The following is a 16,134-nucleotide window of genomic DNA, read 5'->3' as shown; positions in this document are numbered from 1 at the left end:
TGCTGGCTGAAGTAGTTTCTAGGTTCTTTGTTCTCGTTGACACAACTGATTGATAATGGAAAAACTTCCTTAGAAAATTCTAATAGTGTTATCATCTGTTCTTAATCTATTTCTCATTTTTCAGTATTAATAACTCATTTAACTAGGCCAGGTTTAAAATGCCATTATCTTCTCATTTTTATTTATCTTTCCTTTTAGTATTGACATTAATTTTTATCCTAATAATTCAGTGGTCTGAATTTACAAAATTTACAAAAATGACTGCTTCCAAAATGATTCCCAACGGGCAGCTAGGTGGTGCAGTGGATGGAGCACCGGCCTTGGACTCAGGAAGACCTGAGTTCAAGTCCAGCCTCAGACACAAAACTCACTAGTTGTGCGACCCTGGGCAAGTCACTTAACCTCATTGACTAGCCAAAAAAACCCCAAAACACATATGCTACCAAAATGATTCCCACATCAGTAACAAGTCAATTCTTTCTGTTTCTGCTAAAATATGCCCAGTTTCACATTTTTTTTGGTGAAGTTATTTGTCATTTGTCATTCCAGATACCTTATAGTTCTCTTCTTGAAGGAAGTATTCCTAGGAGTCTAAAAGAATTTGGTTTCTTTTGTTTCTTAATCCTGAACGATGTTTTCCATCATATTTTGTCATCCTCCCCTGTGCCTACAATTTCATTAAAGTCTTTGAGTATTAATGTTAATTGACTTTGGAGAATCTTTTAGAGCTCACTGCATAATTCTTCTATCTCTTCGTCCTCTGCAACAACTGTTGGCATAAAGCTGCTATTATTTTCATGTTGGTCTTTTGGCAAATGCTTATCATGAGCTTTTCTGCAATCCAAGATAACTAAATGTCCTATGGAATGAGATTTCATGTTGCCCTTGGACACACTAGCAAGTCAATTTCCTTATTTGCTTTTCCAAAGAGCACCAGGGAGCCATCTTTCCATTTAGCATTTTTTCAGGATGGCTGAACACGCAGAGTTTATTGAGTTAAGGGAATCACGTGGTTAGATCTTCATTTAAGGAAAACAACATTGATACTAGTGTGCAAAATGGATCGGAGCAGTGGGAGACTAAGCAAGGGAACCAGTTTGGAGGCTGTTGTAATAACCTAGGCAAGAGATGATGAGGGACTCAGCTAAGGTGGGAGCTGTGTAAGGAGAGAAGGGTCAGATGCTGGAGCAGTAGAAATACAGCAAGATATGGCAACTGACTGGGGATGTGGGATGAGGTGGGGTAAGGAGTCGAGACTAATACCAAGGTTACAAACTTGGGAGACTAGGAGAGTGGCATCTTTGACAGAAAGAGGGAAGTTTCAGGGCAGCTAGGTGGTTCAGTGGATAGAGGACCAGCCCTGGAGTCGGGAGGACCTGAGTTCGACTTCAGCCTCAGACATAACACTTACTAGCCATGTGACCCTGGGCAAGTTATTTAATCCTGATTGCCTCACCAAAAAAAAAAAAGTTTGGAATAGGAGAAGGGGTTTGGTTTTTGATGTGTTGTGAGATATTTGTTGGACATTCAGTTTGAAATGTCCAATAGACAACGGTCATACAGGACTGGAATTTGGGGGAGAATAGATGCTAGATATATAGATCTGTGAATCATCTTTTCTATTTAATTCAATAAACATTTATTAAGTGCCTACTATGTGCCAGGCACTGTGCTGAGTGCTTTACAAATATTATCTTATGTGATCTTCACAACCCTCTCAGTCTCAGTTTACTTATCTGTGTACTAATGATGCTATTAGCAACTACCTCCCAGGGTTGTTGTGCCGATCAAGTGAGATAACATATATGTCAAGTCCTTTGAAAACCTTGCAGCTACATGTAAATGTTAGCTGCTATTAAGTGCAGGTCTGACCATGTCACCTCCCTTTTATTTAATAAATGTCACCTCCAGGATCAAATATAAAATCTTCTGTAATACCGTGTGTGTGTGTGTGTGTGTGTGTGTGTGTGTGTGTGTGTGTGTGTGTGTGTGTGTGTGTGAGGCGATCAGGGTTAAGTGACTTGCCCACAGTCACACAGCTAGTGAATGTTATGTGTCTATGTTCACACTTGAACTCGGGTCCTCCTGACTCTAGGGCCTGTGCTCTGTCCACTGCACCGCCTTTTAAAGCCCTTTCTAACTAGTCTCTCCCCACCTTTCCGGTCTTCTACCTTACTCTCTTCCTCCCTCCCCCCTCCACGCCATACAGGTCTCCTTGCGGTTCCTTGCACAAGAAAACATTTCTGTGGGCATTTTCACTATCTCCCTTTGCCTGCTGGGCCAGTGCCAGGCGTCTTGACTTAACGTCTCGCCAGCGGACTCCAATGACTGGAGGAGAGAGCGGGGCTGATGACTTGGCACAACTCTGCCTCACTTAGACCCAATTCACTTGTCACTCAAGACCTCACCCTGGTGATGTCATCGGTCCTCTCCCGGAATAGAACAGCCCCTTTGTCTGAAACACCTCCCTCTGTCTCTGCCTCCTGGCCTCCCTCAAATCCCCACTTGTACCAGAAGCCTTTCCCAAGTCCTCCTTGACGGCAGTGCCTTCGCTCTATTATCTCTGCATCTCACCTATATACGCATACGTACACATACGCACATACATGCATATACACACACATACCTCAGTGTATGTGTCTATATCTACCTATCACGTGTGTCTAGTCGTTGGCAGGTTGCCTCCTCCCACCATTAGGCTGGGAGCTCATTGAGAGCCACAACGTCCTTTACCTTTCTTTGTATCCCCAGCGCTTAGCCCGGTGCCCAGCGCAGAGCAGGCACTTACTAAATGCTTGCTGTGGCTAATGTTGCTGTTCATTCTTATTGTTAATCGAGGGATGGATTACTGTTGGATCATTGTTATCATCGTTGTGGTTGTCCATACAGTGATGGGTTGTTGTTCACTGTTGCTGTGATTGCAATTGAGGGTATTAATTGTATTGTTGTCAATCACGTTGTTTGTTTTACCTTTGTTATTATTAATTGTATTCATTGTTATTAGTAGTAGCATCGTTATCATTAAGTGATGTTTGTTCTGTTACTCTGTTACTGTCGGAACTCCCTCCTTTCCGAGGACAGCAGATCCCTCCGTCGCACCCTGGGATTCCCGCCTGCAGCACGAGGAGGCCTAGAGGAGGTTAGGGCAGAGCCTCCCAGAGGGAGGCCCCGGTTGCGTGCCGTCACGCCACGTCACCTGGGCGCTTGGTGGACCCCGCCACCGCCACCGCTCCAGCGCCGGGGCCCTCGCCCTTTTAAGAGCGGAGGCGGCCCGGGTCACGTGGCACAGAGGGGTGGGGCCGAGGCACCAGGAAGCGGCCTCCTGCTCCTGGAGCCGTAGCCGGGGCTGCCGCCGCTGCCGCCCCTCACGCACCGCCCAGTGTGCTCGGCTGCCCTCGAGGAGCGGCCCCGGGTCTCCCGGGGCCTCGGAGCGGAGCTGCCGCCCGCCGAGATGAGCGAGGAGGAGGACTATTACCTGGAGCTGTGCGAGCGGCCGGTGCACTTCGAAAAGGCGAATCCCGTGAACTGCGTCTTTTTCGATGAGGCCAACAAGCAGGTCCGGGCGGGGCGGGGGGAGGGGAGGGGGAACGCGCTGTGGGGGAGGGGCCGGAGCGGGGAGCGGGGCGCGCCTGCGGGGCGTCCGGCCTCGGGGAGGGGGCGGGGGTGGCCGGGGCGCGCAGGCCGGCGGGGGGGGGATGGGGAGCTCCGGCTCTGTGCTCGTCACTCGCTACGGACGGAATTTAATTATCAAGGGCTTTCCTTGCATGCTCTCCATCCGGACCCATCGAGGGTAGCAGGGGGACTTCAGGTGGGGAAACTGAGGCTCAGAGAGGCGGGGCGATTGGCTCGTGCCCACAGCCGGAATGAACAGATCTCGGAGACAGTCACCCCCATCGCTGACCTGGACCGGAGTCCCGGTATCAGCGTGTCCTCCCAGCCGAATCTGCTTGAAGACCTTGAGGGACGGGGAGCTCACTACCTCACGAAGGCAGACAGTTCTGCTTTGGGATAGCTCGAAAGTTTTTTCTCCTTGGAACTTTCCACCTGTTCCTCTTTCTGGGTGGGGCAAGAGGAGCGAGTTTTCCAAGGGATATCCCTTCAAAGACTCGAAGACAACTCATGGGATCCTAAATTTAAGGCAAAAGCTGCTTTATAGAGGCAATCGTATCCCAACCAGGCATTTTACAAATGAGGAAACTGAGCCTGAGGGACGTTAAGGGATTTGTCTAAGGCAGCCTTTGAATTCTGTTCTTAGTGACCCCAGTCATTTCTTTTTACTCTGTTACCCACCCGTCTACAAAATAAAGGCAATCTGGCCCCTTCTCTAGGGTAAATCTCCCGTTCTTTCATCTGATCCGTATCGGATTTAAGCTCCAGACCCTCTAGCTTATCACTGCCCCTTCCTAAAATCTGACAACCGGAACTGAACACAGTACTCCAGATGTTGTCTGACCAGGTGTGAACAAATGGGATTATCATCACTCTCCTAGTCCTGTGCACTGTGCTTCTTCTAATGAAGTTTAAAACTGCCTTAGTTGTCTGCTTGCCATATCAAAGCGTTGATTCCTTTTGAACTTAAAACTCTACAACCCTCATTTTTTTTCAAACTATCTCTCCTGTCATATACTTGTAAGGTTGATTATTTGAACCCGAACATAAGAATTCATATTTATCCCTTTTAGATTTTTATATTACTAGATTTATGGCTCAGTATTCTAACTGCCTATTTTGAATCTTGACTTTCTTACCTTGTGTAAACCCCATCCTTTCTAGCTCTGTGATGTCAGCAAAACTGATAATACACCATCTCCTGCTTTATCCAAGTCGCTGATAAAAATTTCAAATATTGAAGGAAGTAGCAGAGATTCTTAGGGCACTTCATTGGATTCTTCCTTTTAGACTGTCTACAACTACTTCTCTTTAACTACCACTACTCTTTGGGTTTGGCCATTTGGCCGATTCTGAATCCACCTAAATATACTACTATCTCTCCCATATCTCCATTTTTTTCCCACAAGAATAACATGAAAGACTATTAAATGATTTGCTCAAATTTAGATAAATTCTATAGTATTTTCCTTGTCTATCAAAGTTAGTGGCTCTGTCAAAGAAGGAAACGATATTAAAGATGGGCAGTGGCTTAACAATCCTATCTGCCAGTTCTCTTGCCCCCAGGACATAGTTGATCTAGACTAACTACTCTCTTACTATCTTCCTGCTCAGGTTGGGCATCGTCTCCCTACTGACCACTTTTGTGCATGGTTTGTGTCCTAGGCTTAATTCCAGAAGCTTACATTCTTTCAAAACAGGATATACATAGATATTTAAACACATTCACTGGATTTGATTTTGTGTATTTGGAATTTTATTCTTGAGAGCTTCCCAACCCCATAAGCTGACATCCTCTATAGAATTTCAGTAAGTGGGATCCTAACGATTTTTTTAAACCCCTTGAAATCCGTTTTCCTGAAATCTAGAGTGCAAATAAGACTATTCCTAATTTCATCTCTCTTACAAACTCTTAAGATGGAGTAGTTAACTTCCTCTCAAGGTTCCCTTCATTTTCACCCTTGCAGTGAAATCCAGGTCTTTTGACAAGTCTAGGGTTGTTTCTGCTATGTATAATACTCTCAGATTTGCAGGGTAGTTCTGTGGGTTGTGAATGTGGAGATCAGTGGCTTTATTGACCTGAATTTGGGAATAAGTTGAGGAGCCTGGGAAGTTGTGCCTTGAGGGGGAGGGTCAGAGATCTGGCCTGGGCAGGAACGAGAATAAATACAGCAAAAAAGATAGAAGATGATGAAGATCAGAACCCATTAGAATAGGTGTGTGGGAGAAGGTATACAGAGGAAGGTTGCAACTGTATTGGGTTACTCGTGGTAGTTGAGTGCTAGGATCTTAAGACAAATTCTGTGGGAGGAATTGGGGCATTTGTGTTCCACTTGCTCTTTTCTTGACAAGGCTGCCCAGGTTTGGATGAAACCTAATAGAATGTGCTGAAAGAGATCTTAAAGATCATACAGTAATAACCAATTCCTCATATTACAAATCAAGAAACTGGATTGTGAGTATCATTTCTTACCCTCTTGTTCTTTTTGAAATCTTCAATTCCCTTTACTCCCATCATAAAAAAAAAAATCTGACCATCTCTCATGTCTGCCAGGAGGAGGCTTGGCAGAGGCAGTATGGGAAGAAGCCTGGGGTTAAACATTCTTAGTTTCCTATATGCTGACCCTGCATGGCTCCATACTTTTCAGAGTCTTAATATCAGTTTGTTTCTTCTAGTAAACAAGTTGGGGGAAATGATTTCCTGTGCTAAGGGATCTAACTTCATCACTGTCCAAACTGAGCTAGTACCACAGATTTAGCTCACTTTTAATTTTTGTGAAGCTGCTGCTTTCATGGAAGTTAGAGAGGGGATTCAAGTCATTTTTAGTTATGTTTTGTTAGTAATGATGATTTTTATTAGTTTAAGTACTACTTTGGTGTCTCTAAATGGTATAGATGTGACCCTTGTCTTTTTGATGGCCAAGGACCAACCAAGCTAAATTCCTAAGGGCTTATCACCAAGTTGACCCTGGAGCAATGAATTTTTTCAACCACAACAACTTTTGAAGACCAACAATTGTATCATCAAAAGGTTTTGACCTGTGTCCTTGGAGGGAGGACCCACACCCATGAAACCATGGGTTTCTGGAGTACAAAAGAGTAAAGGCTTTTGGTTAAACTTTCAATTAAGGATTTTAAAATTCAAACTTGTTCTATTATCTGTTTTACAAAGGGAAACAAAATCTAGGAAAGTGCTATGCTGTGTTCAAGTCTGCAGGAGAAACCAGTGGTGTATCATCCTTCATTTCTCATCATCTTGTGTCATATGGGGTGTTAACATTATGGTTGTGCTACTTTGAGCTGATGTACTCGTTTCCCAAAACACATTTGAAATCATTCACATATCAGTACGTGCACTTTGTTTGCTTTAGAAGCATTTTAGGTTAGCTCTATGTCAGAAGCCTCAAACTGGATAAAAACATATACCTAAAACTACTAAGTATGAAATAAAACTGAAATAGCACTTTTGACTATGGAATAGCCTTTGGAAGCTCAGATACTAAAATGAACTTCAAACTTTTTCAGGTTTTTGCCGTCCGATCTGGTGGGGCTACTGGAGTGGTCGTTAAAGGACCAGAGGATAGGAATCCCATCTCATTTAGGTAACAGTGCCAATTGCATTATGGGCTTTTTCAAAACTTAAGCAAAATGTGGTGATTCCCCCTGCCCCCCCATTCAGTAATATAGTTCAGAATTTCTGTCCCTCTCTGTCTTCTTTTCCCCTTCTCTACTGGGACGACCTGTTAACTAGTTTTACCGCAGTCATTGGGATGAGGGAGTAGGATGGGGAATTTGGGACTAATATCCTGCCATTCAGGTGATAATGCTGGAAGTTAGTGTCCATGGGACACCTATTGGTGGATTTGTTGACCTCCAAAGAACTCTTATCTCTGCTTCCTTATCTGGCTTAGGTCTTCCACAGCATTTGGTCTGTGAAGAATATTGGCTGACATTTATATAGCAATTTAAATTTCACAAAGGGCTTTACATACATTATCTCCTCTGATTCTCACAGCAGCCCTGTCAGGTAGGTATGACAATTGTTTTTCCAGTTTTACAGATTAGGAAACTGTGAAGGAGGTTTCTATGCCACTGTTTCTCATGTGACAGCATATTAAGAAAAAAGTATTTCCTCCCTACAACATAAAGAGAATATGACTGTGATTATCGTAGGAAAAAAAATCTATTCTTATTCCTCCCACTTTAGACCTTCAATCTACCTCCTTGGGATGGAGATGGGAGACTTGGATCTAGGGCTGGGTTAAGAACTTGAAGGCAGGAATCTTGTCTTACTCATCTGTTTGACATATTGTCTTCTACAATATTGGTCAGGATATAGGACATCCTTGAATATGGCCTGTATCTCTTTGAAAGGAGAAACTACTTTAGTTAGAAATTTAGGCAACTATTCAGAAGCGCTTATTAAGCACTATGCTGACTGCTAAGGATACAGATAAAAAGAATGAAACAATCCCTACTTGCAAGGGCTTATGTTTCAATGGAATTATTAAAAAACGATCTTGATCACAGGCTTGACTTGCGTTTTCAACAGATTTAAGATGCCTTAAAAAATCTTGCATTGTTTATCTGTTAATAGGAAATAGCTTTTGAATTGGGCAGAAAAATTAACTTTCTATTGCTCAGGTTCTGCTAACAATTGCATGAAGATGTTTGGCTAACAAGAAAATACAATCTCAAATGTAATTTAGTATAGTTAGTTTTTGAGTTATATTGATGCCTTTTGTTTTTCATACCTTAGTCTTCCTGATAATACCCCTCCACCTCAATAGAAGCTTCTCTTGTAACAACAAAAATCAGTCTAGCAAAAGCAACTGATATAGCAGCCATGTTTGACAGTATATGCAACATTTCCTACCCTTAATCCCCAGTTTCTCAGGGGCATGGAGTGTGTTCCATTATCTACCCTCTGGAACCAAGATCATATTTGTTCAGCCATTCCCTAACTGATGGGCACCTATCTTGTTTCCAGTTTTTTGCAATCACAGAAAGTGCTGCTACAAATATTTTAGTGTATGTGGTACCCTTTTTTCAGTCTTTGGTTTCCTTGGTGTATCTTATGAGTAAGGAGATCCCCGGGCCACAAGGAATGAACAGTTTGGTGTCTTCTCTTGCATAATTCCAAATTGTTCTCCAAAACAGACCAATTCATAGGTCCACCAGTAGTGTGTTAGTGTGCCAGCCTTCCCATAATCTCTCTGACATTGAATATTTCCATCTTTTATCTCCTTGGTCAGTTTGAGGGACAAGCAGTAAAACCTCAGAGTCATCTTAATTTACATTTGCTTTTTAGTGATTTGAAGCATTTCTTCTCATGGTTATTGATAATTTTCGTTTCTTTTGAAAATTCTGTATTTGTATCCTTTGACCACTTACCTATTAGGGAATTGCTCTTAATTTAATAGGTTTGTGACAGTTCTCTTTATTTACGTGACAGAGTAAATTTTTATTGGAAATATTTGTTGTAAAGATTTGCCCCCACTCAGCAGCTTCATTTCCATCTTAGCTACACTGATTTTGTTAACACACAAGTTCTGATTTTATGTAATCAAAAATATGGGTTTTTTAGTGATTTTTTTCTATTCTCTGCTTATGAATTCTCCACCTAACCATAGTTCTGAAAAGTACTACCTTAATTTCTCCTTTAATTTTTGTAATGATGTGATCTTACGTTTAGGCTGCTTATCCATCTGGAGCTTACTGTGGATGTGTTGTGAAAGCTGGTTCAACCTTTATATCTGCTTTTCAGTTTTCTCATCAATTCTTGTAGTATACAAGTTTATATACAAGTATACAAGCTCCTTAGAGTTGTATTTTTGGGTTTATTGAATATGGGGCTAAAGAGACCTTTTACTTTTAGGTATTGTTTGTCTGATCTGTTGCATTGGTCTACTTTTCTATCACTTTAGTTATTTGTATTCTCTAATAGAATCTGTTTTCACATTATTGCCAGTTAGATTGTTTGAAAAATGATTCTACTGTGAATCTGATGGTTATCCTAAATATAATTTTAATTTTAAATTAAAGCACTATTTTTCCTGAATCTCTCTCATGCCCCTTCCACTGAAGTCTTCCTGTATCCTTTCCTTTCAAAGGATGGAAGACAAAGGGGAAGTGAAATGTATCAAGTTCTCCTTGGGAAATAAAATATTGGCTGTTCAAAGAACCTCAAAGACTGTGGTAAGAATCCTTCTTGAGTTCTGTATGAAGTAAAGTACATTGGTGAAATTTTGGAAGAGGATGAATTGTAAAAATCAAATTACCTTTTTGGTGAAATATATGTGTTTATGTTGCATGATTTTGGATCCTATGAGTCTTCTAGAGATTAGAGAGGCATTTGTTTAAACAGAAGCCTATGGCTTAAATAATTTGTCATTTTATGACTTCTAGGCATTCTTTTTAAGTAATCTAGACTTCCTGCATGTTATGTTGGTAGCTAATGACCAGCACAAATGTCACATGTGAGTTTTTTTGATTGGATAACATGAGTGAGTTACTGTAGCATTCTCTCTCTGACTAGAAGCTGATTTTAACCAGGACAGGAGATCCAAGTTAAGGGTACCTAATGTGGGGTAAAAATTCATAATGTGGAATAATAGGAAGAACTTTCCATTGATGTATAAATATTAATTCATTAACTTTGTTGCCGATGGCAGCATACTACCTCTTCTAGTAAAAATCAACTAGTTTTCAAAACTAGGTTATTCCAGGTAGCAATGGGAAGATCGTATGAACACTATTTTGTTGAATTGGATATTTGGGAATGTAATTTTCCGTATTATCTTTTTCATATATGTGTTATCTGAATTGAATAGGGTCCATATATTAATTAATAAATGTGTGTGGTAGTTTTTTCAAAGTGAAAATACCAAGTAAGTTCCTTCCACCTCTAAAATACCTGAGGTTAGTAATTTGTTGAACATTTTCCATTAATATAAATGATTTAGAATATTAAAGAATAAATGTAATTTAAAAGTTATTTTATTTTCTCTTAAATTTTACCTGGGAAGAATGGATCTATACTTTTTTTCAAAATCCTGTAGTAATCTTAAAACATAATTCATGTCAGCAAACATTCAAATGCCAAAACTACACTGTACAGTGAGAAGATCACTAGCCCTGTCAGGCATCAGAGAGCTGCCTGTCACTGATTCTCTGAAATGAACTCACTCGTTGAAAAGCCTTGTAATGAGAGAAATCTAGACTTAAATAAGATATGATCCCTGTCATTATTGAGCTTTACATACTCATAGAATGGAGACTGTTTATCACTCAGATTTTTGTTTTGTTTCCATTTTCTTGAATGTCACACTCTTTCAGTTGCTGAGTGAGTATTGTAAAAATTTTTAAGTATCTGGATTTGTTATCAGTGTTGTCACATTGTCTTTTTCTGCAGTAAGACAGGAAGAATACTTCTGACCTCGGTCTTACTGCTGATATTCCCAAGACCTTGCTTTAGAGAATTAACTGTGCATTTTTTCTCTTTCAGGATTTTTTGAACTTTATCCCTGATTGTCCTCAACTGGAATACACACAAGAATGCAAGGTACATGCATGTGTTTTCAGTTTGTTAGCCTTGGGCAAGACAGTTCCTTGAGTCTGCCTTTTTGAGTGATCTGTGGTAAAATGTTCTTGATAACGTAATCAGCTAGAGATTTTTAGAAGTCATTTTTCACCTGTGTCTGTACTCCTGCATTCCAGTTAAAGCCTCCAAAATTTGACTTTTACTTTGTTTTCATCTTCTTCTCGTTTTTGTTCTCTTATTCAGCTTCACTAGCTGGTGGCTGGTTTTATTGATAGAAGACTTATAGGATCCTTAGCCAGCAGTGGTAGTGTGGCATGTGCCTGGAATGCACTTTTTAGAGGAGGGGGTTACCTCCAGCAAAACTCAGAGCAGGATAGGAATTCTTCCTTCATTAAATCAAAGACAGAGTAGGCTCCCCTACAAGGAGGGAGGATTTACTCAGTGACTGAATCCCCTCAGCCAAGATCCTCTATAAAGAACCCAGAGCTTTTTTTTTTAAGAATAGAACCATTTAACCATATTGTTCCTGTGTACCTTTCTTCACCCTAGTCTGATTCTGACTACTAACTTAATTTCCTTTTTTTTAAAAAAATGAGTTTCTAGACTAGTAGATTAAGAAAATGTCATTGAAAGAGTGAATTTTTACTTTAACAAAACATTTGACAGAATCATTCTTGAGATCCTGTTAACAGGATGGAGAAGTGTGTTTTAGATGGTTGTACATTTAGGAAAAATTCATAAGTGGTTGAGTATGTCCCCAAGGAATATGGGTTGTTATTTCTAGTATTGTGCCACAGGGCTTTGTCTTCAGTCCTTGCCTACTCAGCTTTTTCTTTTGCATTTTTTTAATCCGCTTGGATGAGGAATTAGACTGCTTATCCAGTTTATGGTTGATAACACAATTAGAAGGGATAATTAATATACATATATACATATATAGTGTGATAGAATAAGAGTATAGAATAGGATTTCTTAACTTTTTTGTGTGTTGTGGACTTCTGTGACTTTCTGGGGAGGCCTGTGGACCCCTTTTCAGAATAATGCTTTTTAAATGTATAAAATAATACATATTATTACAAAAGAATCCAAAATTGTTTTGAAATATAGCTATCAAAATATTTTTAAAGAATAAAGATCCTTAGCTAAGAACCTCTATTTGTAAAGATCTGGAAAAACTAGAAGAGAAGGCCCAATCTAACAAGATAGAATTTAATCAGAAAATGTAAAATCTTACATGTCAAAATTTTAGTTGTATAGTCAGTCAAAAAGCATTTATTACCATCTGCTCTCTGCTAGATATGGTGCTAAGCACTGGGAATACAAATGCGAAAGCAAAGAGAATCTTTGCCCTTCTGGAGTTTACATTATACTAGAAAGATGTGGCATTTTCACCAATAAGTAAACACAGGATGCCCTCAATAGTCTACTGGATCTTGGATCTCAGTAATTTGGGTATTCCTTCAGTGATGCAGGACATAGACAGATAGTTGCAAAGTAGTGGGAGAAATATGACCTACTTGGGGAATCAGAAAATGTGGCCAATTGAACGAGGTAGCCCTTGAGCGGAGCCCGGCTGGTTAGGATGGTGCCTGCACGTAACATGCACTTCAAAAATGCTTTGTTGAATAATTGGATGAATAAATAGGACCTCTGCTTAAATAATAGCATAAGAACAATAACAGCAGTAGTAGCTAACATTTATATAGCACTTACTGTGTGCCAGGCACCTTACAGTTATTGTCTCAGTCTAGCACTTTATCTACTGCTTCCAGTGGATACAAGATACACAGCTTATAGGAAAGAATCTGTGTGTGTGTACAAACAGCTAATACAGAATAGACTATGGGAAGTGTGTAAGAGAGATACAAAGTACTTGGAGAATTTGGAGGAGGGAGAGAGATGACTTCTTGCTTGAGGGGCATCAAGGAAGTCTTCAAGGGAAAAGGGCTTCTACTCTGGGTTTTGGAGGTTTGAGGTTTGGTTCTGCAAGTTCATAAGTTGCAAGTTAATGGTTGTTTTTTTTAATACAAAGATTGAGGGGAGGGTTTTATAGGATGAGAGAATAGTATGCAGGGGTAGGGAACCTGTGGCCTCCAGGCCACATGTGTCCCTCTAGGTCCTCAAGTGCTGCTCTTTGACTGAATCCAAACTTCATTTCTGTGAACTCAGAACGTACATAAGAAGTATTTAATAAGTGTTTGTTGAAATAGTGAGTTCCATTAGGGTCACAGATATGGTAAGAAGAGCCATTCTTGTGCTTTAGCAGTGCATGTGTAAAGCTGAGGTGTCAAATACGAGGTCCTCCACACTTCTGAGTGTGGCCTGAACCAGATACAACATAATTGGGAAATATTTAACAAAACAAACAAATAAATAAATATAAAACATAGTTAATTTTACATTTTACAACTAAGATTGTATGTGGCCTGTAGGGATCCTCATGTGTGGTTTAGTGGTCCCCTTTTCTGTCTGAGTTTGACCCCATTGCTTTGAAGCTTAGTGGAGTTATCAATGGTGATTATCTCTAGTAGAAGTCAGGGTTATTACATTCTGCTCAGTCATCATCTGAAGTGAAGCTTAGATCTGTCCACAGTTATCATTGAAGAATCCAAGACTAATTTTGGATGAGGTGTTTTGAATGAAAGAAAAGATTTTATTACAAATAGTGTAGCATGGTGATAATTACATTTAAAATATTTTCATGTCATTATAGTTCTGCTTCCCTAAAGGGCCAGCAATAAACTATATAGTGTTTTGAGCCTTTGATAAAAGTTGTAAGTTAATTTCTAGGCTTAATAGTTGTATTTTGTGGGAAGCTTTAAAATGTATTTAAATTTTAAAAAATGTATTTTTAATTATTTAAATTTTAAATATGTCATTTTATTAAGACGAAGAATGCCAACATACTAGGATTCTGCTGGACCAGTTCTACTGAAATAGTCTTCATAACAGATCAAGGAATTGAATTTTATCAGGTAATAATGACTGTCAGTGAAAGGATAAGTTTGGCAGCTTTGTAGATGGAATAATGGATATGTTAAAATTCGAAAGTTACAATGTTAGCCACAAGTCTGTTGCTTAATTTTCAATTCAAATTGAATGTCTTAAACCTTCCTATGCTGTGCATTTTAATCATTTTAAAAATGAATTTTTGTTGATATCTTTTGGTTTTTTACATCACCATAATTCCCCTCAGTATCCTTCCCCTTCCTTTTCCTAGAAAGCCATCCCATCTAACAAATATCAGCATAGCTAATCAGTACATTGAAACAAATCTGAAAGTGTGTGCAGTGTACAGCACTCGTGGACCTTGCAGACCTTCTCGTATGTCTTCTTTGGAGACATGATTGATCTTTATAATTTTGCCAGTGTTTACTTTTGATTTTTTTGCAGTTCTTTCTAATCATTTTCAGAGTCTTATCTTGGCTAGTACTGACTATATCAGTTGGAGAGGAGGGAATAAGCATTTACATAGCACCTGCTATGTGCCAGGCACCGTGCCAAATGCTTTTCACAAATATTATCTCATTTGATTCTCACAGTAACCCTGAGAGGGAGGGCTATATCATCCCCATTTTACAGTTGAGGAAACTGAAGCAAACAGCTGGTAAATGTCTGAGGCCGAATTAAAACTCAGGTTTTCCTGACTCCACTCTACCACTAGCTGCTTTAGGGAGGAAAAGAAGATTTTTTTTTAACCTATGTTTGTATTATGACATAGTTTTAGGAGAGATAGATTAGAACTCAGAAGCTCTAGGGTTTCAATCCTGGTTTGACCCTTTCTAAGCTGTATGACCATGAGCAAGTCACTTAACCTCTTAAATCAAAGCTTCCCTCCATGTCTGTGTTGAGGGTAATCATAGTTACGCTATGTGTTGTGAGGATCCAGTAAGATAAAGTATATGAAAATATATGTATGTAAGCATTTAATAACTATAAAGTGCTGTGGATAAGCTTTTATTATATAAGCTGTATGTCTAACTTCCTATTCTTTGTCAGTCTGTTAAATCAGTCTTCTAATACTTAATGGTTCTTTAAAGAAAACTGTAATCCTTGAATTTTGTTTCAGGTCTTACCAGAGAAACGAAGCTTGAAACTACTGAAAAGTCAGAATATCAATGTAAATTGGTACATGTCTTGTCCTGAGAGTTCAGTCATTTTGCTGTCTACCACTGTCCTTGGAAATGTTCTCCAGCCTTTTTATTTCCGAGTAAGCATGGCATTGTGTTTTAGTTTAAAAAAAAAAGTTACGATTTCTCCCCAGCTCCAAATCATGTCATAATACTGAAGCACTTTGTTTCAAAGGGTGTTTGTAGTCCAATAGCAGTATGACTCTGTGCCTCTTGGGGGCATTACTCCAGCTGTGGTTTCCAGGAAAGCTTTAATTAATAATTATTTACATTCTGCTGTTAACACACACAGTAGCAGATGCCATAGGGAGTTGCAAAGTAAGTGAAAGACACAATTAGTTGTCTGTCCTTGAGAATCTTAAAGTAAGAGTGTTAAGATATAGGAGGTTAAAAAAACCTTTTCTAAAAATTATTTGTGTTTTTCTAAAATAGGCTGGAACTATGTCGAAGCTATCCAAGTTTGAAATTGAATTGCCAGCAGCACCTAAGTCAACTAAACTCAGCCTTTCTGAAAGAGATATTGCAATGGCTACAATGTATGTCTGTCTGATGAGAATTCCTTTTTATAATTGTTTCTGGTGATTTAAATTATAGAAGAAGTATACCCCGGTGCAAAGCACTCAAGTGATTTTCAGATTCTAGCCCTGCCACATAGTTTCTGAGAGTAGCATGTTCAGGAAGATAACTTGCCAGCTGTGTGACCATGACTGTCACTTAACCTCTTGGAGTCTCAGTTTCCTCATCTCTAAAATGGGGATATTATTCTGTCACTACCTACCTCACAGGGTTGTTGTGAGGATCAGTTGAAAAGATGTCTGTAAAGTACTTTCCAGACTTCACTGTGCTATGTAC

At 39.7% G+C, this 16,134-nt stretch overlaps 1 protein-coding gene across 1 annotated transcript in view; it reads left to right on the top strand.

Moving 5' to 3' along the window:
* The first annotated feature begins 3,305 nt into the window (after positions 1-3,305).
* The window catches only part of RMC1 (regulator of MON1-CCZ1), a 32,629-nt gene continuing 19,800 nt past the window's right edge, over positions 3,306-16,134 (top strand). Inside the window, exons 1-7 of the mRNA XM_020968749.2 lie at positions 3,306-3,556; positions 7,135-7,211; positions 9,723-9,807; positions 11,117-11,173; positions 14,041-14,127; positions 15,222-15,362; positions 15,715-15,818. Coding sequence (XP_020824408.1) covers positions 3,452-3,556; positions 7,135-7,211; positions 9,723-9,807; positions 11,117-11,173; positions 14,041-14,127; positions 15,222-15,362; positions 15,715-15,818 — 656 coding nt within the window. The 5' untranslated portion in view covers positions 3,306-3,451. The remainder of the gene's footprint in view (positions 3,557-7,134; positions 7,212-9,722; positions 9,808-11,116; positions 11,174-14,040; positions 14,128-15,221; positions 15,363-15,714; positions 15,819-16,134) is intronic.

Source organism: Phascolarctos cinereus, unplaced genomic scaffold, assembly GCF_003287225.1.
Source record: "Phascolarctos cinereus isolate Bilbo 61053 unplaced genomic scaffold, phaCin_HiC Scaffold_4;HRSCAF=312, whole genome shotgun sequence".
NCBI lineage: Eukaryota > Metazoa > Chordata > Mammalia > Diprotodontia > Phascolarctidae > Phascolarctos > Phascolarctos cinereus.
This window is presented reverse-complemented; position numbering and strand designations above follow the sequence as displayed.